Here is a 14,786-nt window from a genome sequence, read left to right on the forward strand (position 1 = left end):
TGCTGAAGGTCTATAAAGACGGCTCGTGAGAACCCTCCTTACTGCAAACAGAAAATAAACTCAAAATAAAACTCAGGAAGGGTAACCTAACACAGTAACAAAATGTGCAACACCACACTATAAGGTTAAAAAGAAAATAGTATAATAAAGGAAATACAAAGGCTTTGGCATGGTTTTTACAATCAACAATGGTTAATTCTGATATGTAGTTGTGAACAACTTCAAAACACTTAAGTTTAAAACTCTTGCAAGCACTTTTAATTGATTAGGAATGAATTCTAGATGCACAAAAATGATTGGACTGTGAACAGTAGTACAACTATATCTAAGAACAATTAACTTTTGCCGACCAAAAAGAAACGTATGATGCATGAAAATGTGTATAAAACATCTATAGAATATTCTTGTCAAATATAAATGAAATTAACTTTATTATAGAAATCATTCTGGGAGATTTCTAGGGAAGACAAATACTTACATTTCGACATAAAACAAATTGGATTATATCGAAGACACAATCTACCTTTTATCTATCAAAGTCTTTTCTTCATCGAAGTTCTCTCTTAACCCTTGTTTGCACATAGCTTCGTCCATTAACAACCTTTGGAAATACCAACAGATATTTTTCTTACATAAATCTAGTGCGTATTGTTCCAGGTTTAGTTATATGCAATGGAATGATACAAACTTGGAACATCAATCCATAATCTATGAACAGATTGGTAGAAGTATTCGATATATCTTGATAAAACTCTTAAATTCGTGGCAAAGCTTGTTGATCATGGCTTCTTTTTTTTTTTTTCCTTTTCTTTTTTTTTTTTTTTCTTAAAACAACTTCATGACCAACACAGATCAAACATCCATCCAGTCTACATTGTTCTTTTTTTTTTTTTTCATTATAACATACAAATGCCCATTTACAAATAATACACCAAAATGAATAAAAGTTTGGATACCAAAATGAAGATTTGTTCCAACCGATATAATGCCTTCAGTGTACAAAGGTCCATGTTAAAGTCTTTTCCATGTGTTACAGCATAGGGCACAGTTGCAGTACAGAAGTACTCTGAGAGCCATTCTTCCTTTAGAAAATACTGCTGAACATCCAACTGTTGTCCATATAGTCATTTACAGAATTAACACATGTTTTACTGTAATCTTGGCCAGTATTGAGACATATCAGGTTCACTGCCAGGAACTTGAACTGGAACTGACACTCCAGGGGAAATGAGACCTGAAAATTGAGTGGGAAAATGGATATTTTAGTTTTTCTATACATAGCACAATTTTTGCTCTCCTGTTTCAGATTTATGAGTATGAAACCTCGCCGCCTACCAACCTGCAGAATCAGGTCGGGGATGCCAGGGGGCTCTATTTTAAAAACCTGTGCACGTCTGACTGAGTTGTTGTTATGAATAAACTGTCACGCGTTGGGATAGATGGCAGAGCCTCGGCTCATTTGTATCAGTTGGGAATTCGGCCCAAAATACACCGAGCATTTCCATTTTCTCAAATGTGCCTAGCTTGCTCCCGGTTATGCTGACGCTTACCCTTTATTACCCTACTGTGCCTTCTTAGCACAGGTCAGTATTTCTACAGGTTACCCGCCTCTTAGATAACTTCAGACCCTTAGCAAAAAACAGCCTCTGACACAGACACGGTAGAAACACGCTCAGCCCCGCAAACGCTTTCACGTGCGTTTAACCTCACGGCATGCATGGCTGCGCTGATATTTCACAGCAAATGCTGCTGTACAGTGCTAGGGTCCCGGCATGCCCTGAGGGCTGTGCAGGACTGGGGCCTCGACAAGGAGCTTTTCACCCTCCAGCTATTGGGATGTCCATTAACCTGCCGTCTCCCCTCTACCCTTCCCTGGCAGCCGGGCTTGCTGAGCTGCCGAACCCGCGGCCAAGGCTTGCGAGACCCCCCCCCGGTGCCACTCACCTGTGGAAGTGGTGCCAGAGGTGCCCATCGGCTGGCTGTTCATGTGTGTCTGCATGTGCGGGGGGGTGTAGGTGTCATAGCTCCGGCCGTTCACCGAGGGGCTGGTGGGCAGCATGCAAGAGTAGGAGGAGGTCTGGCTGGGTACCGGGGGCTGCGGCAGCAAAGGACAGAAGAGCGTTAAGCATCCGCCAAGGCACAAAGCCACGTTAATTAAGCTCCTGGCCAGCGGGCGGCACGGGCAGGCGTTTTCCTCCACGCAAGTCAGAATGAGCTGCGGGTTCTCAAACTTGGGTGCCCACACGTAAAACCCTACTCGCAGACAAGCCCTTTCCCACAGCTCCTTGCTCTACAGAGACGATACGGGTGGTCAGATAGGCTCAGAGGGCCGGTCGCTACATGTGGATGCTAAATAAGGTGTTATGTATCTAAGCCAAGGGACCGGAGCCTTCTTCCTACTTGTGCAGAGGAAGGAGGGCCCGTGCTACTTGCAGCCCCAGACAGCACAGGGCTAGCGCCCTGCCTCACCTTTCCTGCTGCAGCTAAACACTGCGGGTGGTAGAACTGAAGCTCACGGCCAGTCGCACAAGGTGCCCCAGCTGGCCCAGCATCCCCACTGACCCAAACCCCCAGCCCCAAAACACCCTGAGCTGGGGGCAGGACAGGCGGCGGGTGCCAGGGGGACAGGCAGGGCTGGGGCAGCCCCATCAGGGCACAGCAAACCCAGGCGATGCGGCACGAGAAGGGGACGTGGAGCTGGGCGACTCCTGCTCCAGGAGCACGAGACCCGACGTGCCTGCACGCATTTCCTCCGCCTGCACAGCCCGATGCGCCCCAGCTACAGAAATCCCGACGGCCTCAGCACGAAATATGCAAACACCGGGGGGAGGAACTACTCTAGCTGCACCCCTGCAGGGGGGGGATGCTGGCAGCCCAACACCAAGCCCCCTGTCCCGACGTGGTCATCACGCGGCCATGGCCACGGGAGCTGCCGGGGGCTCAGGCACCGCAGTCGCTGCCCGGCCGCGTGCGTCGGGGGCTGCAGCTCTGCCCAGAGCCCCCCCCGGGTCAGCCCTTTGATCCTTTGTCATCCGCTCCCAGCCCGCCGGGAGCCACGCTGCCGGCCTCCAGTACCGCGGAATAACAACTTAACCGACGCGATTCCTTTCCCTGAACTTGAGAGACTCTAACTTTATTTGGTTAATTTTGGTTCAGCAATTAGTAACATGGTAATTGCCGCAGCGGAGGAGTCAGGCTCTCTAATCGGCTCGCCTGTCTCCAGCAGTGGTCAATGCTGTGTGCCTCAGACAAAGCTGCAAAACTCCCGTAATTGGCCAGCACCTTCCTAGGCCAACCCCACCATTAAAAAAGGAGGAATTTTGCATCTGAAAGGTCTATAGAAACAGACCCCAAAGGAATAGATTTCTTCCTAACCCAGCTGGTGATCAGCTAATGCTTTCAGGCATGAGGATTGACAGCTCTTGCAATTCTGGCTTAGCTAGCATAACCACTGATGCTAATCACATCCTCCCCTCTCTCAGGTGTTCCTAACGCGCCGCCGCCGCAGCACCTAAGCGGGAGGACCGCGTCCCTCCGGCAGCGCACGCAGGCGGCGGTCCCAACACCGCACCACCACGCTCCATGGGTTAACCATGGGGCAGGGTTTTTTGCCCCATAAGGTTTGTTTTGGTTTTGTTTTTTTCACACCAGATCTGTCGCCTCGAAATTCTGAGGACTTTTCTCTTTCTGGATCCTGCAGAGGGGCTCTCCCTTGTGCCTCCTCCAAAAGAGGGCATCTGTTTTTGGTGCCGGTTTCCCCGCGGCGTGTTTCGGGCTCATAACCCGCGTAAAACACCGCGGAGGAGGAACCCCCTCATTCCCACCTGCCCCAGCAGGCAGGAGCCCCCCGAGCGCGGGCACGGCCGTGCCGGACTCACTTGCATAGGCAGGTTGTTGGCCATGGTGAAGCTGGGCATGGGCGGCAGCGCGCTGTACGTGTTTGTGAGCGCCGTGTCCGTCCTGCCCAACATGGAACCTGATGTGAAAGAGGAAACTATAATAGAATAGACAGATAGACGAAGACATTAGTTCAAGCACGTGACGCACGGCGACACAGTCCCAGAGTCTGACTGTCCCGAGAGGGTGGATGCGCTGCATTACCGGGGGTGGTTGGCTGCGGGATCGGCTGGTAAACGCTTGTGCTGAAACTACTGCTGATGGGAATGTGGCTGGGAGTGTTGCTGGCTTGTCTTCGCTGGTTCCTCAGCTTCTCTTCCCTTCTCCATTTGGCCCTTCTGTTAGAAAACCACACCTGGAAGCAACAGCATTTTGTAGGCATGAGTGAGCCGACGAGGTGAGGGGCTCGTGGGCTCCTCCAGGTACCCCAAGGCTGCCTCGCCCTGTCACAAAGCAGCTTCCTAAAGCAAACCCCATGTGCTGTTATTTTCCCGAAGGAGGAGATGGCCAAATACCCGACTGTAAACAGTGGCAGCCCTGTGCTTTGAGCAGCCAGTCATAAGAAACCGTAATGGTAATAACAAGAACAATAATAGCGATAATTACACAGCAACTCTGTACCTGTATCCTTGCTTCAGGCAGGTCTATTTTAGCAGCTAGTCTCTCTCTTGCAAACACATCGGGGTAGTGGGTCCTCTCGAATTCTGCAGAGGAAAATATTGTTGCATGAGCCGTAAAGATTTAACGCAGCTGCTGGTCGAGTCACAACTGTGCTGGCACTGCCGGTGCTCTCGGAGCCTGTAAGAAACGCTGCTGCAAGAGCGAAGCTGAGCCTCCCCTCCCGCCTGCGTGCGTGTGCTGGGCAGGACACCTTGCCTACTGGGGCACAGGCAGGGCTGGGCGCAATGCTGGCCTCTCCTGAGAAGTGCCGAGCAGGGTATGGGGCTTCTGCCCCTGCTGAGGGGGTCCCCGAGGCAGCTCTGACCCCGTCACCAAGAAGCAAAGTGGCACACGGCTGAAGAGCAGCAGAAAATCGGGACAGAGAGCCGCACTGGGTCGCAGGAGGGTGCACCCAGGCAGGGTCAGGGAAAAGGGCACCCGCTGCCAGCCCCGGGCAGCAGCAGCGCCGGGGACAGACAGAAATGAGGGGCCGGCACCGAGCCCTGCTGCCAGCACTGGCTGCCTGGCCCTCGCCCTGCTGGAGCCACGGGCACCATCGGCGGGAGGAGGTTTGTCCCCACGCCCAGGCAGGGACAAGAGAGCAGCCCAGGATGCAATACCGGTTCTGAGATGGGAGCTGTGCCCCACAACCTTCCCTTTGAAAACCTTTCTACAGCTTCTCCTCGCATACCGCAGCGAGCATGGTGAATAAAATAGCACGGAGGGAGCCACGGATTTAAGATCTAAACATGTATCTCAACACCCTATTGTATAATATCTTCATATCTTATCGCACAGCCGTATCAGGCACGTAAATGCCTTATACGCTTCTGTTTAGCTCTTACTGTAGCCGGGGCACATTTTGCTTTTCTCTCCTGCTTCAGTCACAGGCAAATGTCACCCACCTTTCTCAAGGGCTTCGATTTGCTCTTGGGTAAAGGATGTCCTATTTCTCTGCAGCTTTCTTTTCAGCTGAAGTCTCATCTGGGCCTCATCTGAATCTTCCCCATTGGAGCTGATGGAGTTCGTGTTCTCCCCTCCTCCCTCCTGCTGCGGACAGCCGTCTGCGGAAAGGAGAGGAGGAAACTGAAATGCCCATACCCCTGTTTTCAGGTTGCTATCGGAGAAATAATGCAAGCAGGGACAAGTTCGGCCACGTTTGCCGACACCCTTTCTTAAAACCATCTTGGGTATCAAAGTGATACCGCACTAACGACGCAGGTAACACGGGAGCGTTTCATTTTCCAGTGCTATCAGAAACATTAGAGATGAAGAATTGCAATCGCCTGGTCTAAACTTCGTTTCATTTTTCCTCTGGAATAAAACCTGCGTAAAAATCCCTTCCCCTGAAAGTGAATCTTTATCCGAATCGCTGCTGAAGTGCCGTGGCAGTCTCCTCTGCCTGCTGAATTTATTTACCTATTGCTATATTTAAAATAGCGATGTTCAGTATTTCAGATTATCTATAATCAGTAATTCCTATCTAATCAATTAGATGTTGATAGGTTTGCAGAAAATGCTATTAAGAAACCAAACCAAGCTTGTAATCTTTTTTAAAAAATATTTATCCAGTTTTTATTTGAATTCTGCACAGTCAATTTCATTTTAAAGGTTGTGAATTTAGAAGTGCCTGCATTGTTCTGCAGTTTTATTCAACTATTGTATGAGTGTGCATTGCCTTGACACCTATTACTGAGCACAGCTGTAATTATATCATCACCAAGAACAGGCTATAATTGCTGAAAATGGAATTTTATATTTAGATAAAAGGACTGTCCATTCTTTGTAATGTGTTGCACCAGAGAAAAGTAAGATTTCTTTTAAAAAATTTTAACATGTAATTTTAAAAGAAACGGGAGCGGGTTCGCTCACGGGGCTGAACGTGCTCCTCTGCAGCTGAGCGCTTGGCAGGGCGCTCGGCGCCGCGCCTCTCCCCGGGGCATCGCCGCCGCTTCCCTGCGCCGCCTGCCGCGGGGCGCGCAAGGCTTGCGCGCATCCTGCGCGGGGTGGGCGCGCAGCGCTGCCCGGGGCCCCGGCGGCCGCTGGCCGGGGAGCGGCGAAGTCGCCGTCCCTCGAGGAGCTCCCCCGGCTCCTTTCACGGCCGCCTTTTCCAAGGCGTTTTGATGTGGCATAAAAGGGGAGCCGGAGCGAGGGGCGCATGGGCTACTTATGCTAATTCCCTTGCAAAGTTACGCCAAAAATAAATAGCAACACTCCCGCTACATCCTTTAAATATTGTGGGAAATCAACTTTAAAGTAATATCATTTATAATCGGCTAACAATGGCCCCGGCCTTCAAAGCTCGGGGGGAATTGTGACAGGATCTGGTGGGACCCTTTCAAGCACTTTGAAATGTTTTAAAACCCGAACTTTCTCCCCCATTTAAACACAGGGATTCAGCGGCAGTGGTCACCATATGGGCGGCCGCAGCCCCATTGAGGCGGCCGGCGGCGGGTGAATAGCCGGGGGCTGCCTTTCAGGGGCACACAAAGCCGCCGGGCCCGGGGAGCGCCGTCGCGGCGGGGCAGCCGCCCTGCCAAGCGCTGGTGGCAGCGCCGGGGGCCGCGGCCGCCCGGGGCGGGGGCCTCCGCGTAACCTCCGCCACCGGCCTCATCCATCACTGTCCGCGCCGGGCCGCGGGGCGCTGCGCGGGGGGCGAGGGGGCGGCCGGGGGCGCAGGGGACGGCCGCTGCCCCCCGAGCCCCCTTTCCCGGTGCGCTCCCCACGCGAGCGGGCTCTGAGGAGTTCACCTGGTCGCAAAGTGGCCCTAAAACCCCGCGCCGGCTATTAAGATGTCTCCCTAAAAGCCCCTCTTTTTTTTTTTTTTCCCCCCCCCTTTTTTTTTTTTTTTTTTGGAGGGGGTGCAGTTTTTTTTTTTTTAAGAAGCCCCTAAAAGGAGCGATCTCAATAGGGCTGTTCCACCTTCCAGACCTAATCCGTAAGAAAGCGAGTGAATGTCCGTCCCTATTATCCTATAGCCAGACCATCTGACGCTGGGTATAGGATTTGTTTCCTGGAAGAAAAAAAAAAAAAAAAAAAAAAAAAAAAAAAGACGCTGGGAAATAAAATCATTCCTTAGTTTCTTAGTGTCTTAATCAGTGAGGCGGAAAACAAGCAAAAAAAGATAGCAAACCAATTGCGGCACCTCTCAGCTATAGAGCTGGGATCAAAACATTGTAGCATCTGTTGAAAGAGAAAGTGTCTAAATCCTATAGAAGGCTTTAGTCTTATAAGAGAGGGAGGAAAGAAAAAAAAAAGATAAGAAACAGTGTCTCAGTGATCCCTAAAACCACTAAATCACTGGAGAATTTCTCCTGGATAGAGATGTCTCTTTTTGTTCTGTCAGCCCTCGTGTATCCATTATTTTATTCACTGCTGCATGGCGTTTATCAGATTGAGACCATATTTGTACCCCTCTGAGACCTAACCTCGCCTTATGCTTTTTGAGTAATGGACTCTTAAAATCCAGCAACATACCCCTGCGAGGGAAAAGCATTAGAGGGAGCATGAATATTCCAGACGAAACCCATTTTATTAATTTTAATTTGGCGGGCCGGGCGCCTTAAGTGCCTGCCCGCCCCCCCCCCCCCCCCTCTCTCTCGCCAGCCCCGGCTGCGCCTCGCCGATTTTGGGGGCTCTCGGGGGGGGGTCGAGGGGGTCCCGGACCCCCTCCCCGGGACCGAGCTGCCCCGCGGAGACCTCGCAGGGCTCCGCACCCGCCTGGGGAAGGGCGGCAGAGGGAAAGGGGGCGGCTGGACGGGCTCCGGGGCTCCGGGGCTGGGCGCGGGGGGGCCCGGCCGGGCCAGGTGGGGCCGAGGGAGCGGGGCCGGGCGAGGCGGCTGCCGGCCGGGGCTGGCCCTGCTCGGCGGGGGGACCCCGGGCCGAAACGGGGGGAAAAAAATAATAATAATAATTAAAAAAAAAAAAAAAAAAAGTGGGGGCGGGGGGGGGGGACAGGGGGCTCCGCTCTATCTTTCTAGTGTCCTTCATAGATTGTTTTCTTCTCTTAAAACTGACATGTCTAATTGGCAAGCGGTGCCATATCGTGTCCAGAGGTCTCCTGTGGAACATTTCTACAGCTGTCTCCTTCAACTAGACGCTTATTCATGTCGCCTTAATGAGAAACAAAACGATCTCTAATGAGCAATTACATAGCGACAGAATTGTTCCCATAACAAATTCTTGCGTGTGACAGAAACATCCTTTGTACCAGATACTCCGCACACTGTTACTGATTTTTTTTTTCCTTGCGGGATGAAAACAAAAAGCAGGTTGTTGTATATAGACACCTCTTCTAAAGGAATGACCACAGCCGGGGAGAGCCGAGCCTCAACAGAGCCCGTATTCAAAAAGAAGCCATTAACCATCTTAAGTATGTAACGTAACATCCCATTATCCTTCATATTATCCCCTTGTCATTCCTACAACAAATACCTATTAATCTTCAGGATAAACAGTTTCCTATATTTACCAAGTTGTTCCGGGCCCATTGAGGAGGAACCACAATCAGCCCGACGGACGCAGCCACCGCTCTGCCGGCCCGCCAGGCTCCGGTGCCGGCCGGGGAGCACGGAGCCGGCTTGGGCGGCACCTCCTGCCCACGGTCCCCACGGGTCCCCACGGTCCCCACGGTCCCCACGGGTCCCCACGGGTCCCCACGGCCGCCCGGGGAGGCGGCGGAGGGAGGCAAGCGCCGGGTGCCCCCGGCAGAGGGCTGCCTGCGGAGCGCAGCGGGCGGCCGGGGGACCGGGAGAGGAGCCCAGGGAGGGGAACCGAGGCCGAAACGAACCGAGCCGAGCCGAGCCGCGCCAGGCCGGGCGCTGCCTTACCTTGGGCGGGCTGCCCGGGTACCGAGGTGCCGGGGTACCAGCCGGGCCGGGTGCCCCAGGTCCCCGTCTGCCCGTTCAGCATCCTTAGCTTGTCGTACATCCCGTCGGCACCCATCTGTTGCTTTTCGCTAGCCAGGTTGCGTAGGACTCTGTTTATCGACGACACCTGCAAGGCAGAGGACAGAAAGGCAATGGTAGGGCGGTAGCGCGCTCCCCCCGAGCCACCCGCGCAGCCCCCGCGCCCCTCCGCGCCGCGGCCGCCGGAGCTGCGGACAGACGGACGGACGGACGGACGGACCGAGCGAAAAAGCCCCGGCCCCAGCCCTGCAAAAGCAGAGTGATGGCTTCCACTGATGCTCGCAGTCCTGAGGCGCCAGGCGCAGGGGTGACCGCGGTTTTTTGTTGTTGTTGCTTTTTTTTTTTTTTTTTTTTTTTTTTTTCTCCCCTCCTTAAAGGCATTTGTCAGATTCTGTATGAAAAAATGCGTCTGACCCTGCCACATGCAAATGATGTGAACCTGCTATCCTCTCAGCTGATATCAAAACAAAGGAAGCAGAGGCTCGCTACAGCTACCCAGCATTGTACACAGCACACAGGAAGGTTTTTTTTTCATGAACTTACACTGGGTATATTATCGTTGGTACAGACCCCCTCTGATAGTAATCTGTCTCGAATCTCCCACGCAAAGATGGAGGGGCACTCTCGTTTATACTGCGCTATTTTGCTTACAACTTCTGGAGTCGCTACTCTCGGTTTACTACCTCCGATTGCCCTGGGTCTGATGGAGCCAGTTTCGTAATACCTGCCCAAAATTTTACTCACACATCCATTCGACACCTGGATAGGGAAGCGGACAGAAAATCACATTATTAATAATTTCAAGACAAAAATAAAATTGTTTAAGTATGCATTAAACAATGACAAGCTTACGTTTTGATTGTCCAGCACTTGGACTTTTGCATCTGCATGGGTCTATAACACAAAAATATACCTTAAATGGTATGAGAACTTACTTAGAGAGTCTTTTTTTTTTTTTCTTTAAAAAAAAAAAAAAAATTACATTTGTGGCCCTACCCTCTACAAAAGTGCTACTTTAAAAACATTTGGAAGAAAAAAAAAAATCTGGTCAAAACGTAATTCCTTTAGTACTAATCTTAAAATATGCCTTAAATCCGAACAATAGCTATGCCAGACTAGTCTCCATCGTCCTCAGACAGCACTTGCGGGGGACGGGGTGAGCGAGGGGTTATCGAGACCTACATTTACAATGTACCCCTGAGCTGCGCCAGATCGCGTTAGTGTCTGTAAAGACAGATTCTGGGCTAAAACAGGGTGGCTTCGAGGGTTGTTTTTTGATGGTGTTTTTTAAAAAAAAATAAAAATAAAAAATAAAAATAAAAAAAAAGGAAAAATAAGAAAGCAGTAAGCCACGCCAAATGCATACAGATCTTACAAAATCATAAGTAAATATAGGGGGAATATAAGGGGAAGGGGGAGGAGAGGAACCGAAATCCTGCCGAGCCGTACAATTCGGTTGCTTACAGCGAGCTAACTGTAACGAGAGTGCGGGTCATCACCAGGCGGGAAAAAATATATATATATATATAAATCAAAAGGTTTTCAGAGGTATTTCAAAAGGCATACAGAGATACAGATAGGCACGGCGAGGTCTAGCCGCAGCGGCAGCGGAGGTGGGCAGCTGGACGCTTTATTAGGCTGGAACGTGGGTGGGTGTGGGGGGCCGGCGGGGAGCGCGGCCAGCGGCGGCCGGGCGCTGCCGAGGGGGCAGCGGGAGGAGCGGGGGCGCCGCCGCCTTCACCTGCAGGATTCGGGAGATGTCGCAGGGCCGCGCTCCGCTGTGCGCGAGTTCCACGATCTTCTGCCGCGTGGAGTCGGGCAGCGGCCTCCCGTTGACGAACACCCCGCCGAGCTGGTTCACGCCGCTGTGACCTGCGGGAAGCACAGCGCCCACCATAGCACCCTCCGCTCCCGGCGCCCCCGGGGAGCGCGCCCGCACCGCTCCGCACCGCTCCGCACCGCTCCGCGCCCCCGCTCTCCGCCCGCCGCCGTCCTCGCCCCGCCGCCGCCCGACAGCCGCGCTCCCCGAGCCTGCGCTCCCCGTCGGCAAAACCCGCGGAGAACCCCCCGAAGCTCGGACAAAAAAAGCCCGGGACGTGCTGCTGCTGGTGGAGCGGGTTGGGTCGGGTCGGTTCGCTGGCTCGCTTGGTTTTGGTTTTCCCACCCCCCGCCAGGAAAAGGAAAAAAAAAAAAAAAAAAAAGGAAAAAGAAAGAAAGAAAGGAAAAAAAAAAAAAAAGCCTCTCTGCATCCGCACAAACGCAGCTCGCCTCGCCAAAAGCAAACGAAGAGCTGCCTCGAAAATGCCCAACCTGAAGCTCCAGGCTTTGGAGGAAGTCTCCCTGGAGAAGCTCTGCGCTACGCTCGCTCCGCTCTCCTCTCTTTGGAGCCTCCTGATAAATTGACTCCAAGAGCCCAGGCTTCTTAGCAATAAATAAGCTCCAAATATAGAAGAGGGGGAAAATATGATGAGCCTCTCTGACATTTGTCTTTAAAATAAAACTAGCTGCACGTCAAGTTTGAGCTTAATTTCTGGAAATAGGCGGAAGTCGCCCCGGATCATGCATGGAAGGCTAATTGAAAAGATCAGTTGGAGCACTTGTGGCAGGCGTGTCACTTTATGACAGTACTCTGCTTTTGAAAATTGCATCGTCACGACAAATAGTAGCATGATAAAACGACCCTTTCTGTCCGCATTTGGATATCACTCAGACTAGATTGAACTCTACTCGCTTTCCCTCCGAGGGAGGCTGCGGTTTAAGGTAGCCAGGGGCTCTGCGCGGACACGACCGAGGGGGCGCGCTCCCCGCGCAATGGATTCGAAGTGACACCCGGCCTGGGTCATTTACCGTCCGGCCGCCCCGGCCCGGCAGCACGGGCGGCGGCTCCGCATCCCTTGGCGGCCGCGGGGAGAGAGGCGCGCCTCCTCCTCCTCCTCCTCCTGTCCTCCTCCTCCTCCTCTCCTCCTCCTCCTCTCCTCCTCCTCCTGCCTCCCCTCCCCGCCCGCGCCCGGCGGTGCCGCCGTGCGCCCCGTCGGACGGGCCGGGCCGGGCCCGCGGGGGGCGGCGGCCCGGGGGCGGGGAGGGCCGGGGTCTGGGGGCTCGGCGGCTCCCCCCGGCCCCCTCCCGGGCGGGGAGCAGGCGCGCAGGGCCGGGCGGCACAGCAGCGCCGTGGCCGGTTTGCAGGGGGACGCTCGCCACCGTAAAAAATGGCAGCGGAGAAAGCGAAATCAAAGTTTCGCTTAAAAGGTTAAGCCTTAATCATTATATAATTTCCCTGGAGAGCGGTGTAGATCTCGCCCAGTGGCAATGATTATGCGCCTTGTATTCTATTGCTAGTCATCTAATAGGAAAACATATGGTGTCAATTTGGATGCTCTGCACCATATACACCCAGGAGTTATTAACACAAAGCCTGAAGAGCCCGCCGCGACCTTTAAACAAAATAAAGGCTTCACCCGAATGATATCTTTTCTGCGTTTTGCAGTGGCGATCCCGCACGGCCGAGTGAAGGCATCCCCATTACCATACACCCCCGGCACGCCGCGGCCAAGGCCAGCCGCCGCCGCCCGCAGGTGCCGCCGCCCGGCCCGCCGGGGCCGAGCCCCTCTCGGGGCGCACACAGCCCCGAGCCCACCCCGCTGGGGGCTCCCCCGAGAGGCCTCCCGGCGGGGGACGGCTCGCCCCCGGCCGGGCAGGGCACGAAGGGGGCCCGCAGCCGCGCACGCTGCCGGCAGAGCGCTTGAGGAAGGTCCCGCACAGCTCCGCGGCCCGCAGCCGCAGCGGCTGGGGGCTGAACGCCCCGCGCAAGGCAAGGCCGCCTGCGCTCCCCCCGCCGCGATGCGCGCAAGAAACGCGCATCTCACGCACCGGAGCGCGGCGGGGATGCGCCGCCCCGCAAGATCGCTCCGGCGGGGTCACGCATCCCCGCCGCGCTGCGGGGCGCACCCCGCGGAAGATGCGCATCCCGGGGCGCCTGGGGCCTGCCCCGCCGGCACCTCGGCCGCCGCTCCTCGCACCCCACCGGCTTCCCCCGCAGCCCCGTCGGCCGGAGCGGGGCGCGGGGCCGCTCCCCGGAGCAGGGGCAGCGCCCTGGCGCGTTGTCTTAGCGCTCTCCGCTCCGAGAAACCCCCTCCGCCACCGCCGGTGCGCGCAGGCCCGCCGCCCAGGTCTCCGGCCCCAGCAGCGACAACAAAAGGGCACGGCGAACCCACACGGACCCGGCGCAACCGGGAGGCGGCGGGGCATCGCACCTAGCACGGGGGGGCTCCCGGTGCGGGGCAGGCGGGCAACGGGCCCGGGCCCCGACCCGGGCCAACCTCGCGGCCCTGGAGCCGCCGCCGCGCTCCCGGCTCGGCCTCCGTGCCCCGACGGGGCGGGCGGCTCGGAGCCAACCGAGCCCCAGCGGCGGAGCCCCCGGTCCCCAGCGGCGGGGCCGCCTCCCCTGCCCGCTGCTGCGCGCCCGCGGCCGCCCCTCCTGCCCTCCGCGGCCGCGAAGGGGCGCGGAGTCACTTACTGTTCTGCATGGTGGGCTGAGAGAGCAGTATCCCACGGGGCTCGCCTATAGCAGTCTATCGGCAATAAAATAGGCGTTAATCAGGGGGAGGCAGTACACAGGGTTAAGCTAACATCTCCCGGGCGTACTTTGTTATCCTTAGACGCCTTCCCCAATTAGTTTAAGGTTTCGGGGGCTTTTGCGCCTCGAGGCAGAACTACGCGCGTAGATCCCTACACACGCAAAAAAATTTAAGAAAAGCAAAGCGCCGAGTGGTTTCTGGCTTTAATTGCATGCAGGTGGCGTATTGCCTCGTCGGTAATGCCCTTCGCTGAGGTGGTGCATTAACTGGAGCAACAGCAAGCACAAAGAGAGTCCGAAGTCAGGTTTTTAAACTTGCCTGAGAGCGGGGTGGACTGTCCTCTCATACAATTTAGGGACTCACACATCTGCGTGTCACTAGTTAAAGTCTTCCCTCTAGGACAAAGCAAAAGAAGTACATTAAAAGTGCGGAGCGGCGCGGGGAAGGTGCGCCGCGACACTGCGCGCCCCGCCGCGGGACGGGACAGGACAGGACGGGGACGGGGTCGGGGCCGAGGATGGGACGGGGCCGGCCCCGCCGCTACCGCAGCCCGGGAGGAGAAGAGAGGAGAGGAGAGGATAGAAAAGGAAAGGAGAGCAGAGCAGAGCAAAGCAGAGCAGAGCAGAGCAGAGGGGCGCAGCAGGGCGGGCGCTGCGCGGGCCCTGCGCGCACTCGCCGCTCCGCCGGCTGCCCTGTGCGCTGGCAGCGGGGCTCCATTTTTTTACCTCCGGGCATTTCTTCGATTTAT

The 14,786-nt window shown here is 54.9% G+C and overlaps 1 protein-coding gene across 4 annotated transcripts; it reads right to left on the reverse strand.

Annotated features, from left to right (window-relative positions):
• Window positions 1-566: 566 nt before the first annotated feature.
• PAX6 (paired box 6) lies at window positions 567-11,636 on the reverse strand. Of its 4 annotated transcripts, none has more exons than XM_082762473.1 (10): window positions 11,206-11,636; window positions 10,317-10,358; window positions 10,008-10,223; window positions 9,387-9,552; window positions 5,463-5,621; window positions 4,519-4,601; window positions 4,102-4,252; window positions 3,879-3,976; window positions 1,945-2,095; window positions 567-1,234 (listed from the first exon to the last, which is right to left on the reverse strand). In XM_082762473.1, the coding sequence occupies exons 1-10, from the start codon at window positions 11,359-11,361 to the stop codon at window positions 1,149-1,151; spliced, it is 1,308 nt and encodes a 435-aa protein (XP_082618599.1). In that variant the 5' UTR covers window positions 11,362-11,636; the 3' UTR covers window positions 567-1,148. The 4 variants fall into 4 exon arrangements, with proteins under 4 accessions (XP_082618599.1, XP_082618598.1, XP_082618601.1 ...); XM_082762472.1 differs by having other exon boundaries at window positions 3,879-3,994; XM_082762475.1 differs by lacking the exon at window positions 10,317-10,358.
• Window positions 11,637-14,786: the final 3,150 nt, after the last annotated feature.

Source organism: Aythya marila (assembly GCF_965140915.1).
Source record: "Aythya marila genome assembly, chromosome: 5".
NCBI lineage: Eukaryota > Metazoa > Chordata > Aves > Anseriformes > Anatidae > Aythya > Aythya marila.